This window comes from Sciurus carolinensis, chromosome X, assembly GCF_902686445.1.
Source record: "Sciurus carolinensis chromosome X, mSciCar1.2, whole genome shotgun sequence".
NCBI lineage: Eukaryota > Metazoa > Chordata > Mammalia > Rodentia > Sciuridae > Sciurus > Sciurus carolinensis.
This window is the reverse complement of record NC_062232.1, coordinates 103423991-103439318: the sequence shown is the minus strand read 5'-3', so window position 1 is coordinate 103439318 and position 15328 is coordinate 103423991. Positions and strand designations below refer to the sequence as shown.

General features: G+C 34.9%; 1 protein-coding gene across 1 annotated transcript in view; it reads left to right on the top strand.

The window, feature by feature from the left end:
• Thoc2 (THO complex subunit 2) overlaps nt 1–15328 on the top strand; it is a 110072-nt gene that overhangs the window by 52543 nt on the left and 42201 nt on the right. The window contains 4 exon segments of the mRNA XM_047535539.1: nt 616–708; nt 3392–3547; nt 4508–4680; nt 5928–6123. Coding sequence (XP_047391495.1) covers nt 616–708; nt 3392–3547; nt 4508–4680; nt 5928–6123 — 618 coding nt within the window.

Sequence of the window (15328 nt, the reverse complement as noted above, 5' to 3'; positions counted from 1 at the left end):
ACCTTCAAAAACGGGCACCATTCCAAGATCCTTGTGTTTGTAGTGTCCTCATGGCTGACCTGGAATTGACTTTGCCATTCTGTATTTTATTCATCTGTAATATGTGTAGATACTTGTTTTAAAGGGGAAAGTCAGTGGACAAGCAGGTACACTTAGCATAAAACCAATGAAATGAAAGAATAAGGGGAAATTGCAGATCAAATACAGATGGTTTTGTACTTCCACATTTGTCAGCCTTATTATCTGCATGTCCACTGAGAGAACTACTTGAAAAAGCAAGAAAACACATGTGTAAGCAGAAATGCAGACAGAATATTACACAACATAAAATCTCACTTACTCAATTGTCAGATTATATTTAAATATTAACATGTTTTATAAAAGGTATCTATTTTTGAAACTATTTTATTTTCCTTTTGCTCATCAGATATTCCAATGTAAAAAGGGATGCTGACATGATAATCTTTGTCCTAAATTCAGGTGTTTGGTATGATAAGAGCAAGTATATTCTTGAGTTATTCAATTTAATTGTTTTTATTATTGATTAATAAAGGATATAATCGTAATTGTTATACTTTATATACTAAGTAGAAACTTTCCTTTTTGTTTTTCAAGGAACCAAATGGGGAGACTCCATCATCTTTATACAGAGTTGCAGCAGTACTTCTGCAATTTAATCTTATTGATTTAGATGATCTTTATGTACATGTAAGTCAAGTGGGCTGCTAAGAATATTTGGTTGTCCATCCTAGGAGTGGGGAAGAGGTGTAGGCAGCTAGGTAGCATTCCCAAGTTTGGTTCTAGGATCTCAAGTCTGCTTTTTTTGAATCCTTAATACATTCTTTCTTTGCATTTACTATATAAAGTGAATGCATTTAATTATTTAACGAACAATGGAAATCAGATAGTCAGTCTGTAGAATTCAAGGTTGGGTATGAAGTTCAAGTTCTTTAAATCACCCTCAAGGGGTTTATCATGGTAAGAAAGGCAAACTTCTGACCAATGTGGTTTTAGGCTTTTCTACTATGTATAGATTATGGGAAATGTGAAATTACCTAGGTACTTCTTCCTTCCATGTACAGTGCTTTAATCTTAGCCATTCAAGATGAATGAGGAACTCCAGTAGTGTTTTTCATTTTAGTATATTTAGAAATACTCTTCTTAATGATTTTTCTGTGTAATAAATGACTACTTTTGTGCTTTTATTGCTGGACCCAAGATTGAGAAGAATTTATGCTTTTGATAGAAGACCTGTAGTTTAGACAAAGCCAGGTTTGCAGTGTAGAAATTTTTGTTTTATTAGGTTTTGCATTAGGATACCTATGGACTTATATTTGTCCAAAGCTGATATCATCTTTGCTGCCTTTGAAATCTCTTTATAAAACTTCATTCCCATTTTTATATACTGTGGCTATGAATTTGAGTAAAAATTGGTTTCTACTTTGGAAGCAGTCATAGTCTAGCAAGAAAGATAAAAAAATTTGCATTGTGTATTAAGCGCTTGATTGGAAATATTCACAAAGTGCTGTGGGATCACGTTTGTGTGTTGCAGGGTGGTGTTGGAATACTCTCCCAAACTAGTGATATGGAACTAAAATCTTGATAGATGAGTAGAAATTGTACAGGTTTAAAAGGTAAAAAGCTATATAGGTAGAATTAACTGAATATAAAGACATGGTTTGAAAGGACTTCATTAATTCCTTTAGGAAATGTAGGGTGATTGGAGCCTAGGGGTGGTATGTACAGGGATTTAGGATAGAGAAGTAGGTTGAGCCTAAACTGTAAGAAAGGTCTTGGATGGAGAGAGCCATTAAGAATTTAAAGAGGAGAAATGATTTACAAACTCAGAATATGAAAAATTGGCCAGAAAAGGAAGGTTTGAAGATACAGGTTGTGTGGCATAACAAATGGAAGATTTAAAATGATAGATTCAGTACTGATGTGCTTAACAATAAATTCAAGCAGACCAAGTGTTTCTATTAAGATGACAAAGGTTGTCAGATAGGAGCTAAACACCACTTTATTGTTTATGTGAGACACAGCTAAAACCCAAGGATAAAAAGTATTGAAAGTAAAAGAGTAAGAAAAATATAACAGAGGAATTATCGTTAGACAAAAGAGACTTTTATGCTGAAAAGATAAAAGGATAACCTCATAATAAAATTGTGTTCGCTAGGAGGACAAAATAGTTCTGACTTTATATTGTCCCAAAAAATAGGTTGTTAAAATAGAAATCTAGTAATTGAGATAACTATAGGAAGCATATAGTTTGCCCCTTAGAGGCAGTTGCTGTTGTCCAGGTAAGATGTAGGCCAGGCCTATAAGTGAAACAATAAGGATGTGTTTACCATACAGAATGACAAAAAGTCTTTGCTTACTCTTTGCACCAGTCCATAGTGACTTTTCTCTCTCCCTCCCTTTTTTCAACTAACAGGATGGAGTCCACAATATTGAATATTTCACCTTTTCGTTTATTGTTTACTTTCCATTAGTTTTAGCTACTGAATTAGATTATGCATTCCTGGGGGGGGGTAGTAACACTTCTTTTGTAGCTTACCATAGGTACCTGCCAGAAGCTATTAAGTAATGATTTGTTGGTCGTATTTTTCTTTGTTGGAGTTATTATATTTAATGTTTACATTAACTGTCTTTCACTCATGCAAGGTGGCTACACTTGAGATACATGAGTCTTTTTCATAATGAAGAGTTGACTCTATATACTTAATTTTTCTTTGCTAAAATCTACAAACTAGTTTGTGACTTAGGTCAGATAGATTCCTAGAAAATGAAAAACAAAGGCTGGAGATGTAGCTCAGTGTTATAGCACTTGCCTAGTGTGTGAGACCCTGAGTTTAATCCCTAGTAAGGGGTGTGGGGTGGGAAACAGAATAAAAGTCTTAAATATTTTTCTACTTGATAATTTTAATGATTCATCAATAGCTCACCCCTCCCAAATTTGATCTATATGCATTACTTCATTTAATTTTGAATTTGGTCTTTAAAAGGAAAATATGCTATATTTTTAATGGAACAGATTCTTATTTTCTTGGGGGTAAACTAATAAATTTAATGGTAAGCATCATTGTTGTAGTAGTAATTTAGGACCTTTACCAGACAGAAGATGTGAAACTTTGAAATGCTACCTGATTTTAAAGTACAAAATTCATGTACCTAAAGGGTATATGTACCTAAAAGGTACACTTCGTCTGCTTGCATTTATTGTTACGCTCAATAAAAGAACTAAGTGAAACTTAGATGGGGAAATCATAGTCACAAATAAGTATAATTCTTAGTTACATTTTTATCAGTTGAGACCAGATAGTGTTTGCTTTCTTTGTGAGCAAGTAGTTGTTATTAACTGTTTTATGAAATTCTAATGAACCATTTTTAGCTTCTTCCAGCTGATAATTGCATCATGGATGAACACAAACGAGAAATTGTGGAAGCTAAGCAAATCGTTAGAAAACTTACGATGGTAGTGTTGTCTTCTGAAAAAATGGATGAACGAGAGAAAGAAAAGGAAAAAGAAGAGGAGAAAGTAGAGAAGGTATGTAATTTTATTCTAGTAAGACTAGCATTATTTAGAATAATAACTTAAAATAGTTAATCAACTTATGTAAGCATGATTTCTTAATTTTGGTCCTTCTAAAACTCGATTTTGGAGATAATTATTTTGTAGAAATGATTTTTAAAAAATCTTAGAGGAAATAAAATGGGGAGGGAATTTCATAAGATAATGGAAATATGAGTAGATGAAGGGGATTAAGGGTGAGGAAGGAGGAATGGGAAAAGGGAAGAACTGTGGAATGAATCTGACCAAACTTTTGAATTCACATACATGAATATATCGCAGTGAATCCCAACATCAAGTATATCCAAAAGTCATGCATTGGAAAAAAAAAAAGCTATAAATTGCAGAAACAACAGTAGAGTAGAGAGAGGGAGTGAGGAAGTGCTGGGAGCTGAATTAGAGCAAATTATATTCCATGCTTTTGTGATTATGTCAAAATATATCCTAATATATATAACTGAAAAAAAAATCTAAATGGTACCTTCCAAAAGAGGCTGCCTTTTTAAAACTTTAAAATATATTTGATGTAGAAATATATTCGATTGTGTATGGGATACTCAAAGATAGATGAATTCTGGTTCCCTGTGGTACAATATAACATTAGGTAGAACTAAATTTTAATTTTATAAACTGTAATGCCTGTGTTTGCTAGATAGAAAAGCATATCCTGGTTTTCTGCACCCCCCCCCCCCACCTTTTTTCTTTCTTTCTTTTTTAAAATTCTGGTACTGGGGATGGAACCCAGGGGGGCTCTACCGCCGAGTTACATCCCCAGCCCATTTTTTAAAAAATTTTGAAACAGGGTCTCAGTTGCTGACCTTGAATTTGTGAGCCTCTTGCTTGGTCTCCCGAGTTGCTGGGATTACAGGCATGTACCCCCACACCTTGCTTGATATCTATATTCTAAGCATCTTTGTTGTGCCTGTTCATTTTTAGCCACCTGACAACCAAAAACTTGGTTTGTTAGAAGCCTTGTTAAAGATTGGTGATTGGCAGCATGCACAGAACATTATGGATCAGATGCCTCCATACTATGCAGCCTCACATAAACTAATAGCCCTTGCTATTTGCAAGCTAATTCACATCACTATTGAGCCTCTCTACCGAAGGTAAGTTACCATATACTTTACCTAACCGTTGATGTAGAAATAATTTAGGACTAACAAAATACCTGTGTATTTATCTTGTCTCCTCAAACCAAGCTGTTTTAGTACATTTTCTCAAAAGATAAGAACTATTCAGTGTATGAGTCTGATATATGTTAATGAGTGACTTCTAACATCTAGGCCAGGGGTTCTAGAATGTGTGCTGCAATGTATTATGAAAAGTATAGGTTAAACTTCTGGGTTGAGTATGCTCCATGGAGAGTGAAAACTCTATTCTTCTGATTTTGACTTTTCCTCTTTTCTTGGGAGGCAGAGAATTCCTGAGGTTTTTACTTACTGGAATGTTCTTTTGTCCTGGATTGAATGACTCTGAGTAAGAACTTTGCCACTATGCTGGTCTTATCTCAGATCCTGGTATATAGGCTACTGTTTGGGAAATTACTGTTGTAGCCACTCTCATCATCCCTAGTTACTATGTCACAATTCTGTAGTCCTAAGCCTACTTACAGAGTACTTTGGAGCAGTATTAGCAGCAGCTCTGGCTTTAACCCCGTAGATCAGAGCCTTCCTTAAAAGTTTCAACCTTGAGACTGGTACATAGCTACTGGATGCTGCCTTCAGTGCCACCTGGGCTGTGGACTGTGAAGGCTTTTTTTCATAGAGTGACCCTTGTGACTCCATAGCAGGACACCTGCTTAGCAGATGAGAACTCTGGGCAAGCTGTCCTTTTTATTATTATACTCTCTTATTATGCAGCTCACCTTTTCTACCACCTCCTCCTTACTCAGTCTAGGTAGTGGGGCCTAGATTTAAGTATTTTTTTTTATGTGAATTAGTATTTATATATATATATATATATATTTTTTTTTTTTAATTTCATTTTCTAGTATATCATAGGTTCATCCTTTGTTCCCCATTCTCATATCCAAATTCTCGATACTGGCCAGGTTTAATTTAAAACAGTTTTGTATGATATATGTTAAATATTACTTGAGATCTGCATTTCTCTGATTTCTATTTCTTAAGGTGTTTAATTGGATCATTCTTCTCTGAACTCTAATTTTATTCTTAATATTATTTTTGTTTTTCTACAGTTGAGAATTATTTGGTATAATAAAGTTAGGCATGATTAAAATACAGAAAACAAATGTGAGCAAGGGAAGATTCACTTAATAAGATGCTTATTTTATCTTAAAATGGCAGGTATTGTGTAATGTATATGTATTTATAATTTTTTCTTCTTTTTAAAGAGTTGGTGTTCCTAAAGGTGCTAAAGGCTCACCTGTTAATGCTTTGCAAAACAAGAGAGCACCAAAGCAGGCAGAAACCTTTGAAGATTTGAGGAGAGATGTATTCAATATGTTCTGTTACCTTGGTCCTCACCTTTCTCACGATCCCATTTTGTTTGCAAAAGTGGTGCGCATAGGCAAGTCGTTTATGAAGGAGGTTAGTAACATCTTTTTCTTCATGATAGAAAACTAAATGTTGGAATGAAAATGTTCTGAGTATATTTTATTTATGAGCATTTCTACAAACAAAAATAAACCTAACTTAAGAAAAGGTTATGTTGAGTGAGGTTTGTGATAAGTCCTTTGTGTGCTAACCATAGACATGTTTATCTATATAACAAATCTAGCTATATTATTAGTCAAGTCTCCCCCCCCCATAGCTTTTGATGAATGGCCACCTTTTGAATTCCCTTATAATGGTTACTTAGTATTCTTTTCCCTTGTCTTCTACTCATTTTCTTGACTGCAGTTTTGAGTCATTAGTGTTATTTTTATGAAGTCTTTTCAACCTTAGACTGTTGAGGACCCATTGTTTTATTTTTTTACTTATATTTTTCATGTTGGGGATTGAACTCAGGGCTTCACATATGCTAAGCACATGCTATACCAACGAGCTGTGCTCCTAGCCCCTTACTTAATTTCTTAACAAACTATTTTATTAAAATAAAACACAGAAAAACACACATCATAATTGTATAGCTCAGTGACCTTTCCCAAACTAACACACATTTCTACTACCCAAGCCAAGAAATAGAACAGTACCAGCAACTCAGTCTCCTTTGTACGCCCCTTTTAAGTCACCACCCCAGGCATGATGTTTATGCAGTTTTTTTAACTTTTAAAACCAGCTTTGAGGTAAAATTTACATACAGTAAGTTTCTTCAATCTTAAATTATGGATCAGAGAGTTTTGTCAAATTATGCAGTAGTATGTCTACCACCACCATCACCAAAATATTCTGTGAAATATTTTCATTTCTCAGAAAGTTTCCTCTTGCTTCCTTGCAGTCAGTTTCCTTTCTACATTGCTGGTTCCTGGCAACCTCTGATAGGCTTTCTGTCCATTGTAGTTTTGCTTTTCCTAGAATTTCATATGAATGAAATTGTATGTGATTTTTATCACTTGATGCTTTTGAAATTAATCCAACATGTTGCATATGACATTAGTTCCTTTTGCTGAATAGTACTCTATTATATAGACACACCAGGGTTTATCCATTCACCAGTTGATGGGCATTTAGGTTGTTACTAGTTGGGGGCTTTTATAAATAAAGTTGCTTTGAATACCTTGTACACTTGAGAGGCACTTGTTTTTGTGTCACCAGGGGTGGGATTGCTGGGACACATCAGTAAGTGTATGTTTAATTTTATAAGGAATTGCCAGACTGTTCCAAAGTGTCTATACCATTTTGCCTTCATGGAAGCAGTTGTCTGAGACTTCCTCACCACTACTTGATATTGTCACTCTCTCAAATTTCAGTTATTCTAGTGAGCATGTTATAGTATCTCATTGTACTTTTAATGTTCATCTCTCTCCTGACTAGTGATGTTGAATATCATTTCATAAACATATTTGCATTTGTAATCATCTTTAGCAAAGTTTCTGTGTTTCTTGCCCATTTTTAAATTGTGTTGTCTTTTTATTACTGAGTTCTAAGAGTTCTTTGTATGTTGTGGTATATGTATAAGGCCTTTATCAGATATGTGATTTTGAAATTTTTTTTCAGTCTGGTTTGCCTTTTCATCTTGTCTTTTGAAAAGGAACAAAAATAATTTTGATCAATTCCAATTTAATGATATTTTTCTTGAATAGTTCACTTTTTATACTTTGAGAAAACTGCCCAACTCAAGGCCTTGAAGCTGAAAAGAATATATAATTTATTTTCAGTTGTTAAAAAAAAAAACCCAAAAGAAGATCTAGAAATTGTTATAAGTTCAAATACAGATTTCTCTATTGTTTTGGTAATCACATTTGATTTTAATTTTAAATAAGAGTAACTGTATAGAAAGATTAACAGCTGTGATATATTAATCCATTGATGCCTGAAATATTTGACTTGGCTTTTACTTTTTTGTTGTTATTTATGGAGTCTAACTAAGAACTCACTATCCTTCTGTCTCAGCCTCCTTAGGTAGCTGGGAGTAGAGGTGTGGGCTACTAGGCCCAACTTGACTTGGCTTTTAATTCTTGGCTGGTATATTGTTTTAATGCTCACAAATTTATGCTGTGAAAAGGTATTCTAAAGAACTCTGTTAAGTAGTTAAATATAATCACATACCATTTACTGTGTAATGTAGTCATATAAAAAGGAATTGTAACAATATTTCACCATCTTGATCCTTATAGTCGGAAAAGGATGAGTGATTTTAACTAGTTTGTGCTCAAAGAACAAGAGTTGGATCTTTCTCAGTGCATCATATCAGGAAGCATTTGAAGTCAATTTATTTCTCTATTGATGTTAACTTTGATCACTTGATTAAGATCTTTGCTGCTAGGTTTCTTTATTATGCAGTTATTATTTCTTCCTTTGTTGTTAATATGTATCTCATGGGGAGATACTTTGAGACTATGTAAGTAGCCTGTCTCTTATTATACTTTCACCTACCTAATGCTGTTCTTTTATTTTTTATTTATTTTTATTTTTATTTTCACAGACTGCATTTTGATTCATTGTACACAAATGGGGAACAACTTTTCATTTCTGTGGTTGTATACAAGGTAGATTCATACCGTTCATGTAATCATATATATACATAGGGTAATACTGTCTGTCTTAGCCTACTATCTTTCCTTCCCCCACCCCCCTCCCTCCCCATCTTCCTCTACACCATCCAAAGTTCCTCCATTCTTCTCTTGACCCCCCACCCCAATTAAGTATCATCATCCACTTATCAGAGAAAACATTCAACCTTTGGTTTTTTGGACTTGGCTTATTTCACTTAGCATGATATTCTCCAACTCCATCCATTTACCAGCAAATGCCATAATTTTATTCTTCTTTATGAATAATATTCCATATATATATATCTCACAGTTTATTTATCCATTCATCAATTGAAGGGCATCTCAATTGGTTCCACAATCTAGCTATTGTGAATCGAGCAGTTACAAGCATTGATGTGGCTGTATCACTGTAGTATGCTGATTTTAAGTCCTTTGGGTATAAACCAAGGAGTGGGATATAGCTGGGTCAAATGGTAGGTCCATTCCAAGTTTTATAAGGAATCTTCATACTGCTTTCCAGAGTAGCTGCACCAATTTGCAACTCTACCAGCAATGTATGAGTTTGCCTTTTCCCCCATATCCATGCCAACATTTACTATTTCTTGTGTTCTTGATATTAGCCACTCTAATTGGAGTTACATGAGATCCTAGGGTGGTTTTAATTTGCATTTCTCTAATTACTAGAGATGATGAGCACTTTTCCATATATTTATTGATCATCTGTATATCTTCTGTAAAGTGTTTGCCCAGTTCCTTAGCCCATTTATTGATTGGGTTCTTTGTATTTTTGGTGTAAAAGTTTTGAAAGTTCTTTATGAATTCTGGAGATTAGTGCTATATCTGAAGTATGTGTGGAAAAGATTTTCTCCCACTCTGTAGGCTCTCTTTTTACATTATTGATTGTTTCCTTGGCTGAGAAAAAGCTTTTTAGTTTGAAACTATCCCATTTATTGATTTTTGCTTTTATTTCTTGCTCCATGGGGGTCTTGTTAAGGAAGTCTGGTCCTAATAAGGCAACATGATGAAGATTTGGGTTCAAGCTGTCACTATTTGCTGATGACATGATTCTATATTTAGAGGATCCAAAAAACTCCACCGGAAAACTTTTAGACCCAATAAATGAATTCAGCAAAATATCAGGATATAAAATCAACACACATAAATCTGATGCATTTCTATTCATAAGCGACAAATCATCTGAAAGAGAAATGAGGAAAACAACTCTATTCACAGTAGCATAAAAAAAAATACTTTGGAATCAGTCTAACAAAAGAGGTGAAAGACCTCTACAATGAAAACTACAGAACATTAAAGCAAGAAATTGAGGAAAACCTTAGAAGATGGAAAGATATCCTGTGTTCTTAGATAGGCAGAATTAATATTATCAAAATGGCCATACTTCCAAAGGCGCCATACAGATTTAACACAATTCCAATTAAAATCCAAGTGACATTCCTCATAGAAATAGAGAAAGCAATCATGAAATTCATCTGGAAGAACAAAAGACCCAGAATAGCCAAAGCAATCCTGGGCAGGAAGGTATCACAATACCAGATCTTCACCTATACTACAGAGCAGTAGTAACAAAAATGGCATGGTATTGGCACCAAAATAGACAGGTAGACCAATGGTATAGAATAGAAGACACAGAGACAAACCCACATAAGTACAATTATCTCATACTAGACAAAGGAGCCAAAAACATACAATGGAGAAAAGATAGCCTATTCAACAAATGGTGCTGGGAAAACTGGAAATCCATATGCAGTAAAATGAGATTAAACCTTTATCTCTCACCCTGCACAAAACTCAAAATGGATCAAGGATCTAGGAATTAGACCTGAGACCCTTCACCAAATAGAAGAAAAAGTAGGCCCAAATCTAATGCTGTTCTTTTCAGTTGAAAAAAAAATTTTAACTTTTTAATTTATTTATTTTAATGTGGTGCTGAGGATCAAACCCAGTGCCTCACACATGCTGGGCAAGTGCTCTATGACTGAGCTACAACCCCACCCCCTTAATTGAAAATCTTAATGTTAAGATCTCTTGTTCTGAAATTCTTCAGCTATAAGCATCATAAACTTAAAGGCAGGAGGCCAAACATCCAACTTGTGGAAGTTCTATACATAAATATAAACATACACACTATTGTTATGAAGTTGTACAAGTTGTTAGAACTGTCATGCTTCTCTTCCCCCTCTTTATCTTTGCTGTGCTCCTGTCTCTTTCCATACTGTCCCATTCATTTCTGTTTCCTCCCCTGATTTCATTCTATTCTGTTCTTGGTAGAAAGGAGGAGAAAAAAATACATATATTTATTTTGACCACCAGAGTCAGTGTAGGAAGAAATCCTTCTTTTGTCATTCAGGAAAAGTGAATCTTTCTAATGATCTGAGTTAGAATGTTGGTTCTTTTTGCACATAAAAGTATTTTACTATGACCAATAAATAAAATTGCTTCTGAAGGGTGGATGTTACCTTAGTTCCAGATTATGCATTTGAAGTTAAACTTCTTTAGCAGATCTCATTTATAAACTTGGAATTGCTTATGCATAATTTTAAAAAGTGGCTTTTACGAGTTATTAACAATAGTAATTTGCAATCATTTATTTCTCTCATTAGGTACATATATCTTAAGTTTGAGGTGTGTAATATTTTCTCTAACATTCATCAGGCTCTGAGGTGGGACCTGAAAATTTGCATTTCTAGCAAGTACCTTGGTGATGTTCATGCCTCGGTCCAAAAGATCAAATTGTTCTAGTGTGTCAACCAGTTTTTGGTCTTCTTTCATATTTAAAGGTGGTGGTGGCAATTTTCTAAAATTATTCCAAAGGACATATTTTGCAATCATTAAAGTTTTCTTTCTTTGTAGAGCACAGCTTTGACATGCCTATCTGACATATTTAAATATTTTTCATAACACTTTTTAAATAGACTATACTTTAAGAACAGTTTTAGGTTCACAGCAAAATTGAAGCTACAAAGATTTCCCATATACCACATTCTCTCACGTATGTATAGCCTCTCCTGTTATCAGTGTCCCTCACTGTTACAAGTAATGAACCTATGCTGACACATCATTATCACCCAGTCCATAGTTTACATCATGGTTCACTCTTTTGTAATTCTAGGGATTTAAACAAATGTATAATGACATTTACCCACTGTTATAGTATCTTACAGAGTATTTTCACTGCCTTAAAAGTATTTTGTATTCTGCCTGTTCATCCCTCTTGATTTCTTACTGCTGGCAACCACTCCCCTTTTTTGCTCTCTTTGCAGTTTTGACATTTCTAGAATGTCATATACTGGCAGTCTTCTATCTCTTGATCTGCTTCTGCTAATTCAACCAAGATATAAAATATTTGAAAAAGTGTATTAAATGTGTATAGATTTTATATAGATTTAAATAATACAATATAACAACTATTTACACAATGCTTACATTGTATTAAGCATGTTAAATAATCTAGATATTATTTAAATTATATGGGAGGGTGAGCAAAAACGCACTTGAACATCTGTGTATTTTGGTACCTTGGAACCAGTCCCAGTCCCTCTCAAATAACAAGGGACAACTGATTGGAATCATGCAATAAACTTTTTATATTGGCATTTTTCACTTAGTTAAAAAATATGTATTTAAGTTTCTTCCATGTCTTCTCATGACTTATTTCCTATGTTTGTTTGTACCATAGTATATTTATCCATTCACCCACTGTGTTAGTCAGCTTTACATTGCTGTGACCAAAATACCCAACAAGACCAACTTAGAGGAAGAGAAGTTTATTTTGGGCTCAGAGTACAGGCTCAATGTTTGGCTGACTCCATCACTTTGGACCCAGGGTGAGGTAGAATACCATAAGCACGATGATGAAATGCATTGTTGCTGTTACACTTTTGAGCAGTTATCGGTTAGATCACCTAAGTAAAAGAGTTTTGGGAGGGGGTTTGTGGGGGTACAGGGGATTGAACCCAGACTGAGGTACATCCCCAGTCCTTTTTATTTTTAATTTTGAGACAGGGTCTCGCTAAGTTACTGACACTTGCCTCCAGCTTTCTATCCTCCTGCCTCAATCTCCCAAATTGCTGGGATTATATTATCCCATGCCTGGAAGGTTTTCATTTTATCTATACTTACTCTTTTGTCCTTGTTATTTTCTTTGTGTAGATTTTAGTACTGATTATATAATTTTTCTTCTCTGTAAAGAACTTCTTCAGCCTTTCTTTTGCAAGACAGATCTATTGTCAACAAATTCCCTGAGCTTTTATTTCTCTGAGAAAGTCTTTATTTATGTCTCCTTCACTTCTGAAGGGGTAATTTCACAGGGGCTAGAATTTTAAGTTTGTGTTTTTTTGTTCCTCAACATTTTTAAATATTTTACTCCATTCATTTTTGGTTTGCATGTTTTGTGAGGAGGAATCTGATATAATGCTTATCTTTGTTTTTTAAGGAGAAAACATGTATTCTCTCTGACTTCTTTCAGGATTTTTTCTTTATCTTTGATTTTCCATAATTATAATATGTTATGTCTTAATATAAGGTTCTTGGATCTGTGGTCTGGTGTCTGCCATTAATTTAATTTAATTTATTTTTTTGGTACCAGGGATTGAACTCAAGGGCATCTAACCACTGAGCCACATTCCAACCCTTTTAAATGTTGAGATAGTCTTGCTTAGTTGCTTAGGGCCTTGCTAAATTGCTGAGACTGATCTCAGACTTGTGATCCTCCTGCTTCAGTCTCCTGAGTCACTGGGATTTCAGGTGTGAGCCACCAACCCTGGCTTTCAGAGGCATTCTTCACTGTGTGTCAGTGCTCCCTTCCCCAAATGGAGGTCTCACTATGTTGCTCAGGCTGTTTTTGAATGCCTGGACTCAAGTGATTCTTCCACCTCAGCTTCCCGAGTGCTGGGACTATAGGTGTTCACCACCATGCCTGCTTGTTAGTGTTTTTGATCTGTAGCATTTCTTTCTTTTTGGTTCGTTCTTAGGATTTCCATCTCTCTGCTCCTATTGCCCATCTGAGCTTTCATGCTGTTTACCTTATCCCTTAGCATATCATTCACCTGTTTTTAACATCCCTGCCATATCTGAGTCTGGTACTAATGCTTCAAATTGTCTTTCACATTTGTCTTTCCAACTGTGTTTTTGATTTTTGTCTTTTAGTATGATTTGTAATTTTTCATAGTAGCATGATTTGATGTACTACATAGAAAGAACTGTTGTAAGTAGACTTTTAGTATTGTGGGTGTGTGATTAGGTCTCAGTCTTTTAGTGACCCCCATGCCTATGAACTTGATTTGTGCATCTCAGTCTCCTCCTTTCCTCCCTCCTGCCTCCTGTTCTTCCTTCTTCCTTCTTTCCTTGTACTGGGGATTGAACCCAGGGCCTCATGCATGCTGGGCAAGTTGTCTACAACTGTGTTACATACCCAACAAAATCCCCTCACCCCTTTAAATTTCATTTTGAGATAGGATCTTGCTGGGTTTCTCAGGCTGGCTTCAAACTTTGGGTCCTCTTGTTTCAGTCTCCTGAGTAGCTAGAATTATAGGTGTGTACCACCATGCCCAGCAAAAGTACATTTTATACAAGAAAGAAAAATAGACATTTTAATGTGGACCAAATGCATGTTGTAAACAATTTATTCAATCCCTGCCCCTTTCCCCAAATATTTTGAATTTTTTCATGAAATTAATTTTGAGATTTATTTTTGGAACACAGTGTGAAAAGGAGTGGTAACATATGAAAACATTTGTGATAATGCTCACCTGGAGGAGGTTTGGCCATTTTTATATATAGGGCATTGCAGAAAGCTGTCTAATTTCACCTATATTTCTTTCGTCCATATGTCTCTTCCTTATTATTCTATTGCCTGCCATTCCAATATTCAGTTGCTGGTACCTATGTTTCTTTGTCTTCTGGCTCTGGGAGCCTCACTATCCTTGCAGGCCAGGATTGAATTGTCAGAAAGCTAACGTCTCACTTCTTTCCCCAACTTTCAACCTATGAAAGATAAGAGTTGGTCTAGTAACTACGTTGCTCTCCATTGGAGTAATCCTGTGATGAATTTCTACAGACTCTCAGAGTCTCCAAATAGGATGGAACTGCATTTACCCACAGGGATAGTTTCCTACTGGTGATTCTCTAGGATTATTTCCCAAATAAATAGTGCCTGCACTGGAATAAGGTCTGCTTTTTGTGGAATTCAAACTAAAATACAATGGCATGTTATATTAAATAAATTCAATATAGAAACCTTAATTTGCCCAAAAGTTAGATTTACAGAGCAATGTTTGAATAAAGATAATCATTTAAATATAGCACATATTCATAAAGAACACTGAAAATGCTCTACTTTTGGGTAGTCAATTTTGTGAAATTGAATATAGCTGTATGGCAGGAGTTTGGGTATATTTTAATATTTAAACCACTTTCACAAATTGTTTACTCTAATTTGAATTCTACCACTGTTTTAGGGAAACCATGTAATTTATTTTCTAAACCAGGACTACTACTATTGAAATGTTGTGCCATTATACTGGAATAAAATGTAAAAGCCAGGGCCGGGGTTGTGGCTCAGTGGTAGAGTGCTTGCCTAGTATGTGTGAGGCACTGGGTTTGATTCTCAGCACCACATA